The sequence below is a fragment of the Trichoderma ghanense genome (assembly GCF_004382785.1).
Source record: "Trichoderma ghanense strain CCMA-1212 chromosome Unknown scaffold_28, whole genome shotgun sequence".
NCBI classification, from domain to species: Eukaryota; Fungi; Ascomycota; class Sordariomycetes; order Hypocreales; family Hypocreaceae; genus Trichoderma; species Trichoderma ghanense.
The window spans coordinates 160,855-183,643 of record NW_027395691.1 but is presented as its reverse complement, the minus strand read 5'-3'; the positions used below and the strand labels follow the sequence as shown (position 1 = coordinate 183,643).

General features: G+C 55.8%; 4 protein-coding genes across 4 annotated transcripts; 2 read left to right on the top strand and 2 right to left on the bottom strand.

The window, feature by feature from the left end:
- Nucleotides 1-99: 99 nt before the first annotated feature.
- On the top strand, nucleotides 100-684 carry CCMA1212_010657 (uncharacterized protein; the record flags this gene model as incomplete). The annotated part of the gene is made up of 1 exon (XM_073707693.1): nucleotides 100-684. One exon carries the CDS (start codon nucleotides 100-102, stop codon nucleotides 682-684), a length of 585 nt encoding a protein of 194 aa, XP_073553812.1.
- Nucleotides 685-1,047: 363 nt separating this feature from the next.
- Nucleotides 1,048-5,006, bottom strand: CCMA1212_010656 (uncharacterized protein; the record flags this gene model as incomplete). Its single annotated transcript, XM_073707692.1, has 9 exons — nucleotides 1,048-1,992; nucleotides 2,059-2,487; nucleotides 2,546-2,999; nucleotides 3,055-3,200; nucleotides 3,251-3,419; nucleotides 3,466-3,884; nucleotides 3,939-3,978; nucleotides 4,039-4,790; nucleotides 4,863-5,006. Coding segments are annotated over 9 exons (3,498 nt in total), but the record flags the coding sequence as incomplete, so codon positions are not given.
- A 3,535-nt stretch (nucleotides 5,007-8,541) lies between these two features.
- CCMA1212_010655 (putative Rho-type GTPase-activating protein 2) lies at nucleotides 8,542-18,650 on the top strand (the record flags this gene model as incomplete). Its single annotated transcript, XM_073707691.1, has 4 exons — nucleotides 8,542-8,549; nucleotides 9,254-9,475; nucleotides 9,628-13,649; nucleotides 15,736-18,650. The coding sequence occupies 4 exons, from the start codon at nucleotides 8,542-8,544 to the stop codon at nucleotides 18,648-18,650; spliced, it is 7,167 nt and encodes a 2,388-aa protein (XP_073553810.1).
- Nucleotides 18,651-20,024: 1,374 nt separating this feature from the next.
- Nucleotides 20,025-20,930, bottom strand: CCMA1212_010654 (uncharacterized protein; the record flags this gene model as incomplete). Its single annotated transcript, XM_073707690.1, has 1 exon — nucleotides 20,025-20,930. One exon carries the CDS (start codon nucleotides 20,928-20,930, stop codon nucleotides 20,025-20,027), a length of 906 nt encoding a protein of 301 aa, XP_073553809.1.
- Nucleotides 20,931-22,789: the final 1,859 nt, after the last annotated feature.

Genomic DNA, 22,789 nt, shown 5'->3' with positions numbered 1-22,789 from the left:
CCGCCTCCTCCTCCTCCTCCTGCGCCCATCTTCCCCCACGAGCCGCAGCATCATCATTATCCACCTCCGCCTATCCACCACCACCAGCCTCATCCGCACATGCACCACCCCTTCCCCCGCCACCACGAGCCGGAAATCATAGAAGTCATCGCCGTCAGCGAAGACGAAAAGTCAAAGTCCAAATCCAAATCCAAACACAAGAAGAAGAAGTCAAAGTCCAAATCCAAAAAGTCGTCGGAGCGCCGCCACCGCTCCGAGAGCCCCTCCTCCGCATCCTCCATCTCAAGCCACTCCCGCAGCCACTCCCGCGCTCGAAGCCACCACAGTCGCAGTCGGAGCCACCACCGCCGCCGCGAGATTGACGACGACGGCGACGAGTACGACCTCGACCGCTACCATCACGACTACGACCGCGACCGCGACCGCGATCGTGACCGCTCTCGTGACCGCGACGTCGAGGAATCGCGCGACCGGGAAGTCTACGTCGAGAGGGAGCGCTACATTCCGTATCCCGTGCCCGTTCCCGTGGAGCCGCAGTACAAGACGTATCGCTACGTCGACGCCCCGCGCAGCCCCAGGCGTAGGCGTGAGTCGCCGTCGCCGCCGCGGTACATTGAGGAGAGGGAGCGGGAGCGGGAGGATAGGGAATTTATCCGTATCAAGGATCGCGAGTATCGGTTCTAGTAGTGCTACTGGACCGTTGCCATTATAGGCTTCTTCTCGTCTTGTTCTTCCTCTTTGCTTTTGCGGCAGAGGTTGTTGGGAGGGTATCATGGCGAATGCGTTAAATATGCCTGTGCGATGGACGGTTTTTCTATGATGAGTCTCGGTGTAAGACCGATAATGACGCTGTAACGACACATGTTCTTTTCCGCCGATTGGGTTATATACTCGACATCTATAACGATTACGATATGAGCAACTTGATGTAATTATTTGTTCCTTGCACCTTATTTTCCTTTTCATGGCGTCTCGGTGAACGTAAATTGTGAGGGTGATATTCAAGTAGTGGCTGGCCAACATGCTGAGTTGACGATCCAGGCCAGCTCAGTATTTGTAGTAAGAGCTCCTCCGCCTTCGCGGCCGCGGCACAGCAGGCAAGGCAAGCTCCACATGGCCGCTATAACTCCGCATAGTCGGGCGCAGGTAAGCTCGACGATACGCACCAGCCATCTCCTCGCTGGGACGGCCCGTCGAGTCATAGTCCGTGATGGGCGCAATTGGCCTAGACACGTCGGCTCCGGAAGGCAGCGAGCCCCCATACTCCGGCGAACGACCGCGTCTGCCAATGAGCCATTCCGTTGCGTTGCCGAGCTCGTCCATCCACCACAGGCCCGCAATGATGATGAGGATGGTGACGGGCAGAGCCACGGCCCAGTAGAGCCACTGGTCAAAGTCCATGTTGCGGATGTCGTTGGTGTTCATGCCAAAGATGCTTGATATGGCGCTCAGCGGCAGAAAGATGATGGTCACCAGGGTGAACGCGTAGATGGCGTTCTCCTGCTTATCCTTGGTCCACTCCATCTTGTACGATATCTCCCGCTCGAGATCCTCGGCGTACTCTGTGTTTCGCCGGAACTCGTATTCTCTTTGTTCAATCGACTTTGCGCAGTCAGCCAGAAAGAGGCCTCGAAACCCTCCCCCGTCTGTCGGCGAGAGCTTGGAAGCCGCCTCCAGGTCGTTCAGGAACTGGACACCAACCCCGTGCCGGTCGTAATCGCCGTGTCCAAACGCCCTGTCATCAGCAGCTCGACGCCGATACCCAGGGGCAATTCTCACGTCGTCATCGTAGTCTGTTCTCATGCGCGGTGGCATTTCCTCACCATACCTCACCACAAAGTTTCCCTCTACGTAACTCGTTTTATTCCTCAGCATCGCGATTATACTTCGTTGCTTCGCTAGGGTTCGTCTAATGGCGGTCATTTCTTGCTTGACGAGGTCGATTCGATGCTGGTACGTCCGATTGGATGGCTTCGTCGTGATATCCGTGTCCTACGAATGGTCAGCTTGTCGTCATGCTCAAAAGACAACCCTACTCAGGTACGCAAAGACACATACAAGGAGATTGAGGTAGAGCGAATACGTGTCGCAAATGTCGTCGTACTTCCCTGCGTCGTCCTGTAAGAGATTGAGGGTGATGAGCGACATGATCTCAGTCGGCAGCATGACAGCCTTTTCCAGCAGATTCTGGCTGGAAATGCCCTGGATCATCTTCTGCATCCCGTCTCTCATCAGTTGTCTGGCCTTCATGATATGGCTGTACCAGTCGGGCGCATAGGTGCTGTAAATGAGGCCGAACACGATATGTAGCCATGCAGTCACAAGCTCGTGGGGCAATGTCATGGCAGCCCGATCTTCTTTCTCCGAGAATGACATGATGTCCTGGAACGACGGTATGTCCTGAGTCAACTGCCACAGAGCGTTTTTGACTTCCGATATGGAAGACGGGCTTTCATTGACAGCATTGTCGCCGTCGAGCTCGGGTATCTGTGCAAGTCAGGCATTGTTACTTTCATACAATGAGAACCGTTATAGAAAGCCTCACCTTCATCAGCTTGCTCAGGGCGCCCCAATACTTTCCTGTTGTACTTCCGTGGAACGTGAGAGGGAAGAACGTTTGAAACAGCATGTCGGCCATGTTGAAGACAGCGAGGCAATCATCATACGAGCGGCGGGCTGTATCACTTTTCTTCTCGTCGACGCGAGCTGCGAGTCTTTCGAGATGCTCGTGCACACCATCTCTTGTCATGAGTTCACATCGTTTGTATCCTCTTTGTGCCGAGTACGACGTCTTCTCTGTCAGGAACTTTTCGGCCGCCGACAGTTGTTCTTGAAGCTCCTGGAGTACAGCATCCCCCGTCGATTCTGCACTCTTCGATAGGAGCGTGAAAACGTGCAGATATTCTGATGGAGCTGCCGACCGTTCAGGACACTTTTCAGATGCCTTGAAACCCACAATTTCTGATTTCAGCAAGACTCGAGGCATGTCCGGTGTATCCCTGGTCATCTCATTAGCCGTTTTCAAGTAACCAGCCGCCTCTCGGGGCGCCATACGCCAGCTTCATCTTCAACTTCACATCGCCCTTTAGCCCTTTAGTCAGTTTAAGAACCTTGTCCCAATGTTCGGCAGTAATCAGGCGATCTTTACGCCAAAACTCAATCTTTCGCGGCCAAAAGGCATGGAAATGGGCAATAAAGGCCTGGCCAGGTTAGCCATTTCAGCTGTTTCTAGAAGCCTGAGTTGACTTACAAACCACGTCTGGCATTCATTCGTTGGCAGAGACCACATCAACGCTCCCCCATATGAGACAAGAATTCTATTCATTCCGCCCGTTTGACACGGCACCGAGTTCACTTTCACGGTTGTTCCTTGCAGGTCTGATTGCGACATTGTACCACAAGTGACGAGGACGCCGGCGCTGTGTTAGCAAAAGCGCGAGGTGGAGTGGCATTGGTGCGGGATACCTACTATTGCCAAGGATCAGGCACCACAGTTGTGAGATATGGAAACAGTAACCTCGCGGAACTTGCCCAAGCTGGCACACCGCTTGATCCATATCTCTCTGCTGACTACTGCGAGAGTATTGGGATTGAAGCAAAGTCTGTGCCGGGAACAGCGCCGTATTCGAAGCCGAAGGAGATTCGGCATATTGTTGCAGGCGGAAGTATGGGATGCAGATCCAATTGGCCACATGAGAGTCGTCTGATGCTTTCTTGTCCGACGAATGAATCGGGATCTGTATGCATCGCGGCTCCATGTAGCCTACCTTTGCGCCCTGGGGAGAGTATCGAGTCTTGGCGCATTGCCGCTTGACCTCGGCTTGGAGGTTGGCAACAGCACTCCTTTCGGCATCTCGAAAGCGGATATGGCGAGATACTTGGACCTGTAAGGAACGTCAGCCTGGAGACGCTGGCGGAGAGTTTGCCGGCTTTTATACCCAGAACGCATCAAAGTTCATTATCTCTTGGCGAATATGGCTGTATCAAGGTTAGCAGCCAAGAACGAGAGTGATGGCCCATGGCTTGAATAAGACTTACAGCCATCGGAACAGAGGCTGCGTTTGGCCCCGAAGATCATGAAGGACTGCCAAATCAGCTTCGTGTTGAGCCCCGAGCTCCGCAGTTCCGGAGTAGGTGGAAGTGTAGATCCCCGGTGCAGTCAGAAGATTGGACAGCGAACCCTCGACTTTTTGCGTGGATTCGCTCTCAGTTGTCGGAGTTTCCAAGTCCGAGTCTGCATCCTTTGACGGCTCCTCTACTGGAAGTGTAAACTGGAATTCGTCAAACGTGTCGATATCCTCGAAGATGGGACTCACAGGCCGACGCCTGATATAGTCATGCTCTTCGACATTGGTTCTCCCATAGTATATTCCATCGCTGGCAGCACCAGGGGCCTGATCATTCGTTTCACCAGGCAATCCGTCTTCGAATACTCTGTGTCTTCCAACACGCTCATCGTCCTCGCTATTTGAAGCGTCCGCATGACGAAGAGCAGTAGGAGATTCTGTGATGAATACTCTCTCGCTTCTCTCCCGGTTGAGCTCAACACCCAAATGTTCTCTGCCTGAGCTTCGCTGTCGCCGGTAATGGGCTGTGGGAAAGGATCTTGCATCTGCTTGTCTGCGAATCCCAATTCGTCTTGTGGCCGCCTCTATTTCTTCTGCATAGTCACGACGGCTGAGGTATTCCCCCTCGGGGTGCGGCTCTGGCCCCCACGAATCTTCGAAATCGAGGTCATCGCGGCCTTCACGCACTGCCTCACTGTCCGCGGCCCGTCGTCGTTGGCGTGGCTACAGTCATTTGTCTCGTGAGCTGTTGCCATTCATCTCACTCAAGCCATACAACCATGGAAAGGGGCGCACCCACCAGGTAAGCTTCAGAGCCCCCAGTGGAGCGGCGCGGGCGTTCGCGGCGCCCTCTGGCGTCGTGCGCCATGCTTCCGAATAGTTTGTCTGCAAACTATCTGCCAGCAAAGCCGAGGCTCTGGCCTGAATCAGACAGTCGAATCTGCTAAACTCAGGAACATGGAGACGAGAGTTTGGCTAGATTGCGCGCTTGATGTCACGCAAGGTACAGGCACCAAGACACCAGGCAAGTACACGGAACCTTGTATGTTCAGGTCAGCTTGGGCTCTCCGATCGTTCAAAGTACGGTGTGTACCGTCAAGTTGTTCTTGCCGCGTCACTCCTCTGTCTTTGACCGTCTCTTCTCTCGGCCTTGATCAAGAGAAGTGGTAGAATAGATTCAGCCTCAGGCTCAAGCGAGGCTGACAGCGATCGTGCACTTGATGGGCAACACATGACCAGGATGCAGCTGCCTTGCAGGGATTCGTCTAGCGGCACGAAGCGCAAAGTATCTTTTCCTCAGATGCATCTCCACCTTTAAAAAAAAAAAGGAAGGAAGGATGGGGTCAAGATCCCTCGAATTGAAGGTGGCACTTCAGTTGTAACAGACGCATGCGCAAGAGGTAGGCGGTACTTGCTGCTGCTGCTCAAAACTGTGTGCGACCAATGTTTTCCTACAAGCTGCCTGGAGGCAAGGAACAACAGTTCAGTAACACACGTGAGGCAATGCTTGCACTGGAGACCTCGGAGGGAGAGAGGATATTAATACTCGAAGGCTCGATGTCGTGAAATTCTTCGGATATGTATTAAGTTGGTAGACTGTCTCCTCCATCGCTTTCGAACTCCGTAGAGTATGTAATATCCAAGGTTATTGATACCAGTATCTACTGGTAGAGGGTGAAAGAAAGACCAGTCTATCTCTATATATAGTCCATCTACCGCCTAGAAATAGAAGTATATCATCGAGATCAGATGAATATAGCGTACACCAACAGCAATATTTAGTTCAACTTGAAAGTAGCAGCAATTCAAGACTACCTACCTAGTACTAGGCAAGATGCTGGAAGACCACCTCCTCAATAGAGCTACTTGGATCGTTAGGCTGTCGCGAGCCTCGTACGGAGTATATGGAATTGGTGGGCTACCCTGGGCTGAAGATCTAACATCACAACTACGCCAAGGCGAACTTCAGACCTGCTAGGAATTCCGTTCTCCCAGACGCCTCAGTCCGTTCATCGTTGCCTTGGGTAAGATGCTCCATCACAGTTCCCAGCAATCCATTTCATTACGGATCGTGTCTACCCTGATCCTTCGGTGCCTTAGTCGATGGTACAACTGCAACCACACCATCTGCGTGACACGCATCACAAGATTCAAGAGTGAAAAAGGGCCTGGCCCAGCTCTGCTCAATGAGGTCTAAGGCGAGTCGTCCATGGCTGCAAGCACGAGGGCTAATTGGCGCCTGGGTTGGTTCCCCACCGTTCCCCTACTTTTAATTTACGAAGGGCGGCGCGCAGCTGCAGGGGGGTCAAAGCGGTGCCTTGCTGGGATGGACCTTGAAGAGAATTGCCGCTGAGGAGCGCGTCAGCCGCCATTCCGTGCAGAAGAGGCCATCGACAGAGCAGAGGACGGAGCACCAAGCCTGCACGAGCGCGCGCTGGGGGGCAAAGCCGGAGATTGCTAGCCCATCTGGCGGGGCCCCTGGCATCATGCAAGGAGGACGACGCCTCCAAGGCTCCATCCTGGCGCTTGGCTGACCTCGTTCATTTGTGACGCTGTCAAATAGAGCATGGGGCTAGCAGCTTCTCTGGCGCCTAGCCGAGTCTCATGCGCTTTAAATGAGGACATGCACAGAGACGGAGTAGTTTCTCCGTCTTGTGAAGAAGCCGAGCCTCTCGGGAGCAGTGCCAATTGCAGGTTCGCGATGATGTCGAGCCCAGGGCGGACGCAACCCACGTGGGCAAGGCATCATGTCCTTGGTTCAATGGGAGGGCAACGGAACTGGCAGTTGGCAGTGATGTCGTTGGAAGACTGACGACGAAGAAATTGAAGAGGAGTGGAGAATCAGGCCAGCAGGCAATGGTTCCGAAGGGCCCGAGCAAACGGCACGGCCTCGATTTGATCTGAGCGGACGCCGGTTTTCTGCTCCATCCCTACCGTAGGCGAGTCGAGAGCTGCGGTCAGCGCTGGATGTCATACATCCAAGAACATTCCAGAGGCAAAGTTGTGGGGATCGAAGAAGCACCAGTGCCGGGAGACTCGAGAGCATGTCTTGGACGGATTGCTTGACACAGGTGGAAATTCTGAGAAACGAGATATGACGGGAGAAGAAGCGCGGCGGACGGGTACTGGTGAAAGTAGCGACGTGGCGATGCGAAAAGCTTTTTTGGGGTTTCATCTCAGAGGGACCGTTGCATAATGTACCCCCGGCCTCGACGAGCACCTTGCAATCAAGGTAGCGATACCTAGTGGGCAGGTATCATTTGATCCGAAGCAGTAGCAGGCACTGCAGCGCTCTCCCAAGGTGAGGTTGTTTGTTGTTCCTGTCAACTTACCTAGTACTGCTTGACATCACCGCCTTTGGTGGTACGAGAGAATCTGCCGCGCATCCATTAAATTTCATCTCCTCTGCTGCGTACCGAATTTCGGCCAGTCTTTTCCCTTTGCTGTGACCCGTGCCCACAGGCTTCGGCTGACCTTCGCCCCGGTCCAGCAAGTCCCCCTTCTTATCTCTCTCTGTTTCCTGCATCTCGTTCGTATTGGGCTCGAGGGCCGATCACCCAAGGGTACGGCCGTCCATCATCAACAGTCGATCCACGTCGACGCGATCATCGCCCTCTGTCCGGGCTAGCCAATCCTCGCCTTATTAGCCGAAGCAGGGGAAGCAAAGGCGACGACGAAGCCTAGAGGAAGAAGAAGCGAATCGCCCGACGAAAGAACAAAGAAACAACCACGAGAAAGAGAATAACAAAGGGGAAGAGTCGAAACAAAATTTCAATCTTGCCGGCCGACTGATCGCTCAAGGAGCACCGCTGCCTTTTATTAGCACTACGACCCGAGTCCGTCTCCATCTTGTCTCTCCCTCGGCCCCCCCCCCTGGTGCCTGGACCTGGTCACAGCGCTCCCTCTTCTTTCCCTCTCGCCTCCACACTTGGCTTCATGAGAACAGGCCCCGTCGCGGTACTTAGACGTGCATGCAGCGCGGATCAAGGGTGAAGCGAAGCAGGCATTGCCAACAGGGAACCGGCAGACGAGCTCAGACAGCCGTCCTCCACCTGAAATTGGCCTCCCCACGCACGCCATAATATCTGCACTCAGGCGTGGGCACGAGCTCCGGCACCAGGCGCCCGACACCTTGTCGCAGACCCAAGACGGGCTCGATTTCGACTAGCAGCGTCGCCGCTATTCGCACGACTACTTGTACAGGTAGAGTCTCGGCAGCAGGCGGTTTGCCGTCGGGCACTGGCTCCTGACACCTACGTCGACTCTTCACGCCGGGTTTTGCCCTGACTGGCATCACGACAGCATCGCCACCGGCACTGGCACCGGCACTGGCGTCTGCGCCGACGAATCAACAAGCTTGCCTTCTCGTCGTCTGTTGTCTGTCCGTCAAGCCCAACGGCCATCCGTGCCCGCCCGCGAACCTGATACTCAAACAAGCAATCGCGTCGCCTCAGCTGCTGCGAACCTCGCGCCCATGTCGACGTCGCCGGCCAGCTCGTTTTCGGGCAGGGCGCCAGCCAAAACCAGGTGAGCAGCGAAATCCAAGGACCAGAGAAGCGACCGCAACCCCCCTGGCTCGCTACTAGTCTGAGAGGGCAGAAGCCGTCGTCTGTGCTTCTTCGCTAGCCCGCCTTTCCTTCCCTTTCATCCAAGCCAAAACCATTGCAGACATACATACGTCGTGCTCCTTGTGCATACCATACCTCACGCCTGAACACACAACCCACTCTGTCTGTCTCTCGCGCGCACTCTCTCTGCACCCAGCGCCCAGACCCTTGACAAGTGGCCCCGTTCGCCTCGCTGTTACTTGGCCGTTGGCACAGGTTTCTGGAAGGGCATTGCACTACACACTATTGCTGCACTCACTGCTTTTCATCTCACCTTGCCCCTGACCCCTACCACCACGGTGAATCGCGGCTCGAACGTTGCGCAAGGGTTGCCCCGTCTATATTTGGGCCCCCCGGTTTCATCTTGCCGCTTACCATACCTTTCTTAATTGCGATTTCCCAGTGTCACGGAGTACGGATTGACCCTCCAGTCCAGAGTTGCTGGCTACCAATCGTTTCTTGTTTTGCTTTGCTTGGCCTGCCTCGGCTCTTCTTTGTACTGCTTTGTCGTCTTGACTTGCTTTTTCTTCTTTCTTTGCGTCTTGCTGATGCTGATGCCCTGCTCTGGCGCAACCACAGATCCTCACGCCCTTCGATACCGAGTCCATTGTCGTCGCCGAGCTACACGGCTTCCTCGCTGACCACACCCAGTCCTCCTTGGTCGGGTGCTGCCACAGGCCAGAGACGTCCGCCGCCCATTGACACGCGACCTCGTGGGAACACGACCCCATCCTCTGCTGGACACACCACCTTCTACTCCGACTCGTCCAGCCCCTCCAGCCCAGACGAGGAGAGCCCCAGGTATGTCGCCGCCAAATGAAACTTGCATGTTTATTCAGACGTAGGAAGAGAGGCCCAGAGGGGAAGGGTGGTCGATGTGAAAGATGGAGGAGAGAGGGGCGTAGTCCGGGGTCGATGACAAGGAACACGTTCTAATACGCGCTGCAAACTAGACCATCTCCCAACGCCGCCCCGAATGATACCCGAAACGACCAGAGACCTCTGAATCCGAAGCCTACTGAAGGCTCGTCGAGCAAGGCTCCGAGCTCAGCAATGGCCAGTGCGACGACATCCACAGCGGCCGGCGGTGCTGCTGCAGGCCTGCCTCGCAATTCATCCATCGACAGTGCCATTTCTGCCGCCTCCTCGAGCGCGCAGGCGAACAACGCCGCTCAAGCCCAAGCGAACTCGGAAGAAATTGCGAAGTTGATCGCAACTGCCGGAAGTCCCGAGGCTGTGATCCAGTACTTGCTCAAAGAAAAGCAGTCGCAGGCCCAGCAGAACAGCCAGCTATGGCGCCTGGTGGATAAACAGAGGGCCATGATCCTGGGGCTGAATAAGGACTTGGAGGCTGCCCTCAAAGACAAGGAAAAGTACCGGAAAAAGCTAAAAGAACTGATGGCGAATCCCTTGTTAGTGAAGCCACCCGGTAGCCAGGATGACAAGAAAGTCGCAGATGCGCACAACGATGCACTCCTGCTGCGCCAGGAAGTCGAGTCGCCAAAGGAGCCCCCAGCGCCGTCGCCCAACACCCCAAAGCTGGATACCGAGAGCCTGGGCTCGCCGGTTGACATGGCTCTGGCTCCCTATCCAATCACCCCTCCCGCAGACCGATTACATGCGCCTCCTTCAGCTGTGTCTGAGCTCCTGAACCCGTCGGAAACGATGCCTGAGCCCCAGGAATATGCTTTAGACCATTATGACCATGAAGCAGAAGAGCAGGCTGAAGATAAGGCACGGAGAGAAAAGAACAATGAGCAGCTGAAAGAGATACCCTTCGATACGTCGCTGCCCCCGTCACGCAGCCTGCCGAGCCACCCGCCCCAGAAGCCACCGCCGCAGCCTCCCGCCGCCGACGCTCCCCCGACAGTGACCATCATGGGGCCCACGCCACAGCCTGATGAGGGCATCAGCAAGTTCCCCTCTCCCCCGCGGAAAGCACCCCCTGCGCCCCTCCAGCTCAGGCAGGAGATTCAACGCCATATGGACTCTTCTATCGCTGTCGAAGACGCCGATTCTGATTACGACGACATCTCCGAGGTTGACGAGATCCTTCCTGAAAAACGTGGCCGCCGACGAACGCGCGAGGAAGACGATCGCGAGCGTGAGGTTATAGCCATCCAGGAGGCGGAGGCGCGGAGCGTATCCAAACAGCCTGATGCTGGAAAGGGAGAGCCTGCCAACTCTAGACCCCCCTTGAGCCCTGCATCTGTGCCGGCCAGCTTGCAGCCTGGGATGCCAACCGCGTCGTTGGATGCTGTCCTGAGCGGAGCCAAGCCGAAGGAGCTGACCGCTCCCGTCCTCAGTCCTGGCTTGCCCGCCAGCCCTAGGCCATTTGGGAACCCCAAAATGACACTCGGAAATCCCCCGTTGTCTCCAAGAGGGGGTCCATTATCACCGCGGCCTCCACGGCAAGCCATCCCCATGCCGCCCGGTACGCCTCTGGTAGTGCCGCCCACTGCTTCACTCGGCGATGGAAACCCGCTGAAGAAGGCGATGGAAGTCGGGGATTATTCAAAGGGCGCGTCAAGCCCAGTGGAACGGACGGCCATCTATAGAGGCCTGGTGACTGACGAATACCCCGATCTCTTACTGCCGCCAAACGCGTTGCCATCCATCGCCATAAGGGTCGCGTCGTCTCGCATGAAGCCATCCAGAGCAAGCCTCTTGTCGTTGACTCAGCTTGAAGAGGATCCGGTGTTCACGCTTGCCATCATTTCGCGGGCTGACGGGGGTGAGCTATGGCGTGTAGAGAAGGACTCTGCATCTTTGGCAAAGCTGGACCAACGGCTGAAGCAGTGCCCTGCGTTCACGGCCAGAACTCCGGACAGGTCCCTGTTTACCGGCCATGCTCCTGCCAAGATCGATGCCCGCAGAGCCGTCCTGGATCAATACATGGACGAGCTTCTCAACACTCCCCTTGACACCCCAACGGCCTTGGAGCTTTGCAAATACCTCTCGAACCATACCCTGCCTCCCAACGCCGACGAGACTGGACAGACGTACAAGTCAAAGGATGACAACTCTTCGATTCGATCAGACGGCCGACCCACCCGCAATGGCTATCTCACCAAGAAGGGGAAGAACTTTGGCGGATGGAAATCACGCTTCTTTGTTCTCAACGGACCTCTCCTGAAGTACTATGAGACTCCGGGCGGCGCGCATCTCGGCACCATCAAGCTTCAGAATGCTCAGATCGGAAAGCAATCCCACAACAGCGACGCCAACACCCCGACGTCCAACGGCAACGACGAGGAGTTGGACAGTCAATATCGCCACGCGTTCCTGATCCTTGAGCCTAAGAAGAAGGACTCCAGCAACCACGTCAAACATGTCTTGTGCGCTGAGAATGACCGAGAAAGAGATATCTGGGTAGATAACCTGTTGCAGTGGATCGACTACCGAGAACCAGAGGAGGACCAGCATGTCTCCAGGCCAACTGTTCACGACCGCCAGACATCTGGAGACCAGCTCAACAGCGCCGGCAAGTCCAAATGGGGAGGCAAAGCAGGCCAGCAGCAGCATCAGACGGCAGGTTCTGACACGCTGATTGGAGTGAGGTACGACTCTACTCACGCCGGCGATGCGCCGCACCAGGGCAGCCATGGGAACCGGCCAAAGACAGCCGGCAGCCAAGGCGAGCAGCACCACCATGCCAGCACGGATTCGCACTCGAAGCTCATTTCCGCGCCAAAGGATCCCCAGGTGATTTCGGACGCCTCGTCGTGGGGAAGCAAAATGAACCTGGCGGCGCCGCCTCCCGCACCGGCTCCTTCCCACGATGAGAAGAAGCAGCGAAAGCGGAGTTTCTTTGGCTTTGGGCCAAAGTCGCGCACCTCGTCGGACGGCCAAGAGTCCATGTTTGGAGGCAGCGAAAGCGGCTCTGGCGCGACTCCGCCACAGAACGGCTACCACGGCCCGGTGCGCCAGGTGTTCGGTGCGCCCCTGGCAGAGGCCGTGCGGTACAACCCTCCGGCGGACGTGGACGTGCCCCTCCCGTCGGTTGTCTACCGCTGCATCCAGTATCTGGAAGCTCAGAACGCAATTCTTGAAGAGGGCATTTTCCGGCTTAGTGGCTCGAATGTCGTCATCAAACAGCTTCGAGAGCGATTCAACAACGAGGGCGACATCAACCTGGTGACGGACGAGCATTATTACGACATCCACGCAGTGGCGTCTCTCCTGAAGCTGTATCTGCGAGAGCTTCCCACCAGCATCCTGACGAGAGATCTCCATCTGGAGTTCATGTCAACAACGACGGAGATCACGGACAGGAGCGAAAAGATGGTGGCTCTGGGCGAGCTTTGTCAACGGCTGCCGCAGGCCAATGCAACGCTGCTCAAGTACCTGATTGCGTTTTTGATTAGAATCATCAACAACTCCGACGTCAACAAGATGACGGTGCGAAACGTGGGCATCGTCTTTTCGCCGACACTCAACATCCCTGCGCCCGTCTTTGCGACGTTCCTGCAGAACTACGAGGCCATCTTTGGAGTTGACCCGGAAGAGTACGAGCTTCCCTCTCCCGTGTCGGAGACGGGAAGCCACGGTCGCTCGGAGTCTACGCCGCGCTTTGATCCACCGCCGGGCCGTCCGTCAACGTCGTCCGGCAGCGCCTCTCCTCGGCACCAACCATGGTCAGATATGCGGGACCCGACTAGATCGACACCGACGCCTCCTCTGCTGATGAACCTGGGCCCGGCTCGCGGGTCACCGACTCCGCCCGCGGCTTCTCGCCACAGCTATGAGCCCTCTTACCTCACGCATCAGAGCCCCAGGGCAGTCTCCAACCCGCTGCAAGATACCAGCGGTGGCTCGGACGGTCATTTCTCACAGCCACCGCACCGTGCCAGCCCAGCATACGAACGGTCGCTTCTCCCCGTCACTGCGGAAGACCAGACGGGAAACACGAACCTTGCTGCGTATGATCAAGGAGGCAGGAATAGGCGCCGGGAGAGTACAATCATGATGGGTGGTTCGGGCTCCAAGAGTCGCCTGCGCGAAGAGACGCATTATTAATCGTAATACTTTGCTGCAAAGACTTCTCCCCCTTCTCTGTTTTAATCTTATTGCTATTATTACCATTACCTCGCATGCAGGACATACCCCCTCTGTTCACTCATAGCGATGATACCACGTCGATTATCTAAGTTTCAATCTTTGTTCTACTCTCTTCTCCTGTCCTCCGGAGCGGCATCATTTACCGGGATTTGCCTTCGTCTTCCTTCACTTCTCTTCACCTCTGCCTTCACTTTATTCTATTCTCTGCGAGTATCATGTCGCTTTGTGTTTTCTGGCCCCTCAAGAATACCATGATTGGATCAGGCATGAAGGAGCATCGTCTTCTTCCTAGTATTCTCACCACGATTTATTGGCCTTGTGTGTATATAAGTTGCAGTCCCCATATCGTCTGGGCAGTTAGCTGTTAGGGTCTAACGCGTCATTTGAGGCTGTTTTTGTGTTTGACTGGTGAAGAACCAGCCGTGGAGTTGTGCTGAGCTTTTACTCGGGGGGTCGGCGATGTTGTTCGTTTCGTTGTGTCTATTTTGCCTTTTCATGAAGAGATCTTAGGCCGAGCCGAGGCTCAGGCTATTCATTTTCCAGTTGATACAGCATGGAAAACCATACATCGGCCGCACGCATTTAGGGTGCCTACTATAATAAACGAATGGCTGGCTTCTAGCCCTACCAGGTCTTACTATATGTTCTGCTTGTTCTGTTGGTGAAAAGGGCGCTGCTGTAGGTGGTCATCATCTTGACTCCACCCCCAGTCTCTGCTGTAATAAACCTCGGGGATTTGGGTAAGCTCGTGATGTCGATCATGGGGGAGATTGAAGCATGCAGAGAATGCGTGAGGCATATATCGTCTGGCAGCGCCGTGATACTACGACAGAGTAGGCAAGTTGCCAGAACTTGTTTCGGAGGAAGCAGGGGATATTAATAGCACCCTCGCGTGGTTAGGTTACGGCTCACTTCTCTTACCCCAGGATTTCCTGTTCCCCTACTATTCTTCCCTGCAGATGCATGTGCCCCCCCGAAAACCGGTAGTTTTTAGTGGTTCTGCTCCCCCCTACTTTTCATAGACATGCAAGACATGCTACCCATCTTGGGTGTATTGGGTATATCAAGCACCTGATTGTGTTGACTTGGTCGTCGGCAGTGCCGGATCTGCTCAACTAGGGCTGAAGACGGGGAGAAGGAGGATGGATGTTCGATTGCGCTCATTACAGGTTGTAAGCGATGAGGGTATTTCGCGGTTGCTATGACATGCATGTCCTCCTTTTTTTTTTTTTTGGTCCCTTTGCAATTAATTGCTCAATGGACTTTCTGTAGTTTATGATGCTCATTTTCCGAAGAGTTACTATCGTTGTGGTATGCCTAGCTTTGTTGATTGTTGCCTTGTAGCTGGACCGTTTTCAACCTTTTGCTGCGTGTTTTTCTTCTCGTTCACTCTCATTTCTTGCCCATGAAACTGCCTCTTTGACATTTTGATTCCCACCAATTGGCAACTAGTGTAGTAGCAGAAGAAGAAACCAAACGGGCACTCTTTTTTTTTATCTTGCTCTGTTTCTTCTTCCTCGCCTCTTGAACAGAACAGGACAAATTTCCCACCAAAGAGCCTCGCTTACATAAGCCAGCTTACCTTGCCTCGAAAAAGTCGGAAAGTCGGGGGTTAAACGCGTCGGACACCGGAGCCCAGAATCGCCGCTTCCAACCCAATTCTCTATACCTACCTTTACGTCGCCCAAGCAAAAGAGGGAAAAAAAGAGAGACAAGCTGTTGGGTTGCTTGAATAGCCTATACCAGAACCGAACGCCTTTCTGGTTCCGAATCGGCGGCAGGGAGAGAGAGAGAGAGAGAGAGAGGGCAAGTGGGTGTGCTTTTCTATCTCTCCTCTTGTTCTCTCGTCTTCTTCTTCTGGTCTCCTCCTCCGTGTTTTGCCTCCCTTTGCATGGACCTCGATCCACGGCTGCGGCCCGGCGATGGGGAGGCAACCGGGGTGAGCAACTCGACTCCGAGCCCGGCTGGGCTTGTCTCGAGCGCTTCGTTGCGCGGGCGAGACAATGCCGACACGCCGTCGTCGACGGTGGGCAGCACGCCGCAGTATCACCACCAGCTGGAGCACGCGGGCGCCGCAGCCGGAGCCGGAGCCGGAGTCGGAGGAGAAGCTGGCGTTGCACCAGGAGCGTCATCATTATCATCAGCAGCAGGAGGAGCAGGACCTGCAGGAGGAGGAGCTGCTGCTGCGGGCGACGCGGATGCTGCTGCTGCTGCTGCCGCCGCGGCTGGCGATGCAAAAAAGTCGAGGGCGTGCGAGGCCTGCCGCGGGCTCAAGGTGCGGTGCGAGCCCGACGCCGTCGACGGCGAGCCGTGCAAGCGCTGCCGCAAGGCCGGCCGCAGCTGCGTCGTCACGGCGCCGACGCGGAAGCGGCAGAAGAAGACGGACAGCCGCGTATCGGAGCTGGAGAAGAAGATTGACGCCCTGACGGCCAGCCTGCACGCGCGCGCCGGCGGCAGCGTCGTCGTGCCAGGCCTGATGAACAACAACCCGCTGGTCGGGCAGCCTCATCAGCCTCAACACCATCAACCTCAGCCGCAGCACCATCAGCCTCAGCCTCAGGCGCGGCATCAGGCTGACATGTCTTCGTCTGCTGGGGGATATCCGATGTTTGCAGCATCGGCGGGAGGAGGTGGAGGAGGAGGAACAGCAGCGGCATCAGCAAGGCCATGGGCAGGAGGAGGAGGCATGTCAGCGTCGCCAATGATGCAGTCGGCACCGACGCCGCCCACGCGGACACCGCAGGACGACGTGTCGGCGTTCCAACCTCCCATCGTCATGGCTGGCCAGAAGAGAAAGGCGCTCGATCGCGACGCACCGAGCGGCGACGACCACCACAAGGCCATGACGCCGTCGACCAGCTGGTCGGGCTTCTCCAGGCCCACCGAGGGCGACATTGTCGATCGCGGGCTCGTCACCATGGAGCACGCCACGGGCCTGTTCAACAAGTACAAGGAGCACATGGTGCGGCATCTGCCGGCCGTCGTGTTCCCTCCCAGCACGACCGTCATGGAGCTGCGCAAGACGAAGCCGACGCTGTTCCTGGCCATCATGGCGGCGGCCACGGGCGAGAACCATTCGCTCCAGCGCGTGCTGCAGCGCGAGCTGATGCAGCTCTTCGCCGAGAAGGTAATTGTCACGGGCGAGAAGAACCTGGAGCTGGTGCAGGCCATGCACGTCGCTGTCATCTGGTACTGGCCGCCCGAGCACTTTGAGGAGCTCAAGTTCTACCATCTGGTCCACATCGCCGCCGTCATGGCCATCGACATCGGCCTGGGCCGCAAGGGCGGTCCGAGGCGTGGCCCGCCGCCTTTCCGTCGCAATCCGCCGCCCGACCCCTGCAGCATCGAGTGCCGCCGCACCTGGCTGACGTGCTTCTTCCTGGCCCTCAACACGTCCATGTCGCTGCACCGCCCAAACCTGATCCGCTGGACGCCCTTCATGACGGAGAGCCTCGAGATTCTCGAGTCGTCGCCCGACGCGGCGCCCACGGACAAGTACTTTTGCCACCTGGTCTGGACGCATCGCCTGGCCGAGGAGGTTGGCTCGCAGTTCTCGCTCGACGACCCGTCGACGGTGGTCAACATTACCGATGCTCGGACGCAGTACGCGCTGAGGGCCCTGGAAAGGGACCTCGACAAGTACATTGCGTCGGTTCCCAAGAATCTGATGCAGCGTGAGTTTTCTTTTCGCCGGTCGAATGACGTGATGTGTACTGACAGAATTGGCTGTAAAGACACCCTTCGTCTCACCTTCAACGTTGTCAACCTCTACATGCATGAGATGGCCCTCCACTCCGACACGACGGGGGATAATTGGCGGCCACCCTTCAACACCGAATCCCTCAAAGACGGCATCGTCAACTCCGAACCCCTGTCCGCCGCCCACATCAACGCGCTCTCGGCCTGCCTGACGGCCATTGATGGCATCTTTAACACCTTCCTGTCCATGGACGTCACGAGCATCCGCTGCCTGCCCGTTTTCAACTTCATGAGAGTCGCGTACGGAGTCGTCATCCTCATCAAGATGTACTTTTCCGCCTCGAGCCCCGGGTCGGAAATGGGCAAGGTGATTCACAAGGACAACATGCGCGTCGAGTACTATCTGGAGGCCCTGCTCGACAAGTTCCGGGCCACGGCCGCCGACAACAAGTGTCGCCCTGCCGCCAAGTTTCTGGTCGTGCTGGCCATGCTACGCAGCTGGTTCTTCAAGCAGGGCAAGGGGGAACGCGGCGGGTCGGCGACTCCTGAAGATGGAGGTGCTTCGTCGTCGTCGTCACAACAGCAGAGGTCGTATGCACCCCAGGGGACAACACCACAGCAGCAGCAGCCGCAACTACATCAACAATTTCAACAACAGCAATCTCAGCAAAGTCATCAATCTCAGCACATGCAGCAACAGCAGCAACAGCAGTCACGCCAACCAAACGTCAACACCCCTCTCCAGCTCCTCTCCGAAGTCGCAACAACAGGCCGAGACGGCGGCACCGCATCCCGCCTATTCGCCAGTCTCAACGGCGCCCACCAGCACCACCCCCAGCCCTTCTTCCACGACTCCGTCTCCTCAACCAACGATCCCGCTGCCGCCTCTGTCTCCAACAACAACAACAACAATACCAACTCCTCCTCCTCCATGCCTACCCAGCAAATTCCCGGCCCTTCTCCCTCGTCCACGGACCTCGACTCCGCCATGGCCCCCGCCTTCCCGCCCTGGATGTCCGCAACCCAGCCCATGGTGCCCTCCGACCTGGACGTGGGAAGCGGCGTCCTGCCGACCAACTTTGACTTTGAGGGCTTGAACCTCGCGGCCGCCGATCTCCACGACATGTACGAGAGCGGGGCAAAGATTGTCATGAACGAGCCTTGGTTCACGGATGCCTTTCAGGGGCTCCCGGATCCGAATCTGTTTCCCTTTTGATCTTGCACTGCAGAAGGCAGATTGACACAAGAAGTTCAGGTGACGATGATCTCTTGAGGAGATTTTCTTGAACGACCATGTATATCTTGACACGTATACATGTGTATGACTTCCTGTTGTTTGCTCATATATGTTGCCTGCGCTTCATTTTGGCTGCCATGGGATCCGTTGCCGTTTGTTACAAATCAGCTGGACTGGACTGGATTCTTCCGTTCACAGCTTCACCCCTGAAATTGGGATATAGTGTTTAATACCTTACTCAGGGGGGAGCTTACACCCACCCTTTTTCCTAGTTCATTGTCTAAAATACCCATCGTTACGTCTTTGTATTCCGTCTACAAGCAACATGTACCTCCATGCATAATGTATCACCTATATGAGCCTGCGGAGCAGTGTGAAATGAATTGAAAACATGTTCATGAAGAAAAGCTACCTTCAAATGCTGCGAGACAAACTCGTGAGATGTACACTCGATTTTATAAAAGCGTCGGCTGCCTCGATACAAACTCAAACACAAGGTAAAAGCAATCTTCCCTCTTGAAAATCTCACTGTCAAGACATATCCCCCCAGTTGCAACATTTGGTCGTTTTCGTAACGCTAACCAGCAACGCCGACGCCAACATTGTCTTCCCTTTCCTTCTTTGCCTCGCAGTCGTGATTCATTCTTCTGACCCTGTCCGCCGACATCAACCGCCACAGATGTTGCTAGTCATACACGAGTTGAGAACCAGACCCCAAAACATCCTTGCGTATCTCTTCCTCTGCCATCATATTTGGTGAGTGAATTGTCAAAAAGACCACGCACCGGCTGCGCTCTCCTCAAATCCTCACACATATCGACAAAATTGTGAATTCCCCCATTTGGCCCCCTCCTTACATCGAACGATGTGTCCCTTCATGACAAGAGATCTTGAACCTTATTTTGGCTGTTACGCCCCCGTTCCCGTCGGTATCAATTGCAGTGCATAAAGTATGCCACTGCTTCATGAAAAGGTGCCTGTGTGAGTTGCCTCGAATCGTACAAAGAAAATGGAGATCGAACGCCAGCAAAGAATCGAACCCTCGTAGATCCGTTGGTACCGCTAACCAAAAGCTGAATGACGCAAGATGCCATCACAAAGAAGATGAAACGCAATGCACTCATGACTATCCCCAACTCAGCCTTGATGCTGAGGCCACCCAAATCTGTAGAAGATTTAGAGGCTGACGATGAGGGGAAGTTGAAATCGTAAAACAAAAGAGATGAACCGCATCAAACAGGCTGAAAAAAGACATCGCCCACTCAGATGGGCGAAGCTTGGGCTGTGTCAAGCAGCCTTTGCCGTCGTGACGTAACCGTGGTCTAACACATGAACGTGCAGCGACTGACATGCTTAATCCATGTAAAAGTCGCCCTTGAGAATTCTTTCCTGGAAAGCATCGGGCTTTGGGCGTTCATGCTGCTTGGGAGGCTTCACAGAGGCTGCCTGTGCGGGAGGCTGCGGCATGTCGGAGATGGACTTTGAACGGTCATGGGTGGGCACTGCCCTCGGGGGAGAGTGGGAGCCGGCACCCTGGAGGGAAAAGGAAGGGCGGGCCCCGGTAACGGAGCTTTCGGCGCGAGTTCGAAGCTGTTCGGACCAATTGAAGCCAAACTGGTCTGCTCGAGAAGGGGGGTTGTCAGAAGAGGCTCTCGGATGCTGAACGTTGCTTGCCTGAGAAGATAAGGGGGGCACATGAAGGCTGGACCGGCGCCCAACACCGGGCCAGGCGGCTGATATAGAAACCTGACGCTGGTGCGGCTGGGATTGGGAGAGTAACGGGAGCCACTGGTCCCCTTGACCTCCCTGGTTGCGTCCGAGTGATGACGGGGGAGGGGACTTTGGGGATTTACCATTTCCGGGGCTGCTTCCTGTGCGCAAGTTTCGCATGGTAGAGTTGCCTCCGAAACTCATCTGCCGGACAAAGGGCGTGGTCGGGGCCGTTCTAGGGCCAACGATAGCCTCCTCATCTTCAATGGCATTCTCTTCAAGCGAATCCGAGTTGGAGTTCGTGGACATGCTGCCGCGCCGCATGAAGGAGGAGGTATTCGTGGGCGAAGTGCCGGAGAGGCCGATGGTGGTGATTGACAAGCGGCGCCTCTGCGAGTCTGCACTGCCATTGCCGCCGTTAAAGGACGATCCATTTGATGCATTCGAGGGGCCTCGCTGGAAGAGGTTGGACAGGGCCGCCTGAGTGATTGAGCTTCGGCGGTGGGGGCCAGGCCCGGGACCGGAACCGTTTGGGGACGTATCAGACATTGTTCTTGGCGGAGGGGTGGAAAGCAGAAATAGAGTCTGCGAGGAGAGGAAGATGAACAGAGACGGTATGAAAGAGGTGCGGCGAAGTGAGGAAGTAACAGGGAACGAAGCAGACGAGACACACAAAGGTCCTGGCGACAGCGGTTTGCCGGGTACAGGGAGCCTAGGGTGGTGAAGCTGCGAGTCGTTTGCGCGCGGCCTGCCTTGATTGTCCGTGGCGGGCGATCGAAGGGCGAGATTCGAGTGGACGCAGAGTCCTTGTCGGGGGCTCCGTGTGCAACAGACTGAGAAGAGGGGAAACCACTGTCGGAGACAGCAGAGACAACTTGGATAGGTCTGTAAGAAGAGAAGAAGAGACAGAGAGGAAGGTGGGGGGAAAGGAAAGAGAAGAGTGTAAGAAAGAGACTCGATGAGTAATGCAGAGTGCGAAAACTATCGTTCTCTGCCCTCCTCTGCTCTGCTCAGCTCTGCTTTGGCTTGCCCTACTGACTGCCCTTTCTTTGCAGGCAGAGGCGAGGCGCGAAGAAACGGTATCGTCGGCAAGCAGCTGTGAAGTAGCGTCGCCGTCAGGTCGGAAGGGGGAAAGGTCGGGCTTTTGTTATTCTGCGAAGAGTGCGAACAAGATTGAGTGACAAGGGATAATGAGAAGAGAGGTGAAGTGCTGGAAGCGATGGGAAGGAGAGGAAAAGAGACGGAGCGAGAAGTAGCGCGATCAGCATCTGGATATGAATGGCCAGCAGGAGCGAATGGCTGCAAATAGGTGCAGAAGGTGCAGCCGGCGAGTGGTGTGAGCAACGCAGGGAGGTGGCGTGCACTTGCGTAATGCGGGGCGTGTGTGGAGTGACCGCCGACCGCAGACCGTGTAAAGCACCTTGGGTTCGTACCATCAATGGCGCCATGCCATGGCAGAGACACGGGGAAGTCGCGATGGACGACGATTCACGGCACTGCACGAGGGGCGCCAAGCAGGGTTCAAGCGTGGGTCAAAGTACCCACAGGTATCTGGGAGGCCGAGCTGGACAAGCTGCAGTAACGGTTACGCGACGCTAGCATCTATCGTTGTCGCTTTCTTATTGCCTGTGTTAGCAGGCAAATAGCTGCGCCTGCTAAAGCACTAGCAGAAGCTACACGAGCGCAGGTGTGGCCAGAGGTACCTCGGTGAGGGGCATGCCTTGGCAGTGGGCCGACTCGAGATCAGCGATACCGGGCGAGACTGCGATGCCCGAGAACGGAGATCAGCCCAGCAGCCCCGGAAGCAGCGCCGTTGCAGCGCCTCCCTGGCTGGACGATGGCAGAAAAGGGGATGTCAAGAGACTCGTGAAAGGAGGGAAAGCAGAGGAAGGTCGAGGAAAAGATGGAGAGAGGGGATGTCCGAGGAGGAAGAGGCCGGAACTCTCGAGATGCCCAGGCATGCTTCATCTGGTACGTATTCAAACGTACAAAGTCTGTGCGCGAGTGCAAATGTGCGAGCACTCATTGATGGCTGACAGCGCAAACACCCCCTACAAAGTAAATCGTGATTCTTGATATCTAGTCTCCCTACTTCCTCCTTCATACGCGTTCCTTTGCAGTAGTGCCAATGTGTGCCAAGGCATTGGACACGGCGTAATACCGCGCGCTTTGATACAGACAGGCGAGGCGGGGTGACGACTTGTTGCATATCGCTGCAGCGTTAGGGAGCACGGAGCGCTCCGCCCTTTTGCTGCTGCTGGAATCTCCGTCCAAGCACATGTCTGCAGTAGGGTGCAGAGAACGTGTCTGGAACTGCTGACAAGATGCGCAAGCAAGGGGCGCCCATCAGAGACGGATGCCGCTCCGGAAGGGATTCGCTGGCAATGAGATGGTATCCGCGAAGCAGT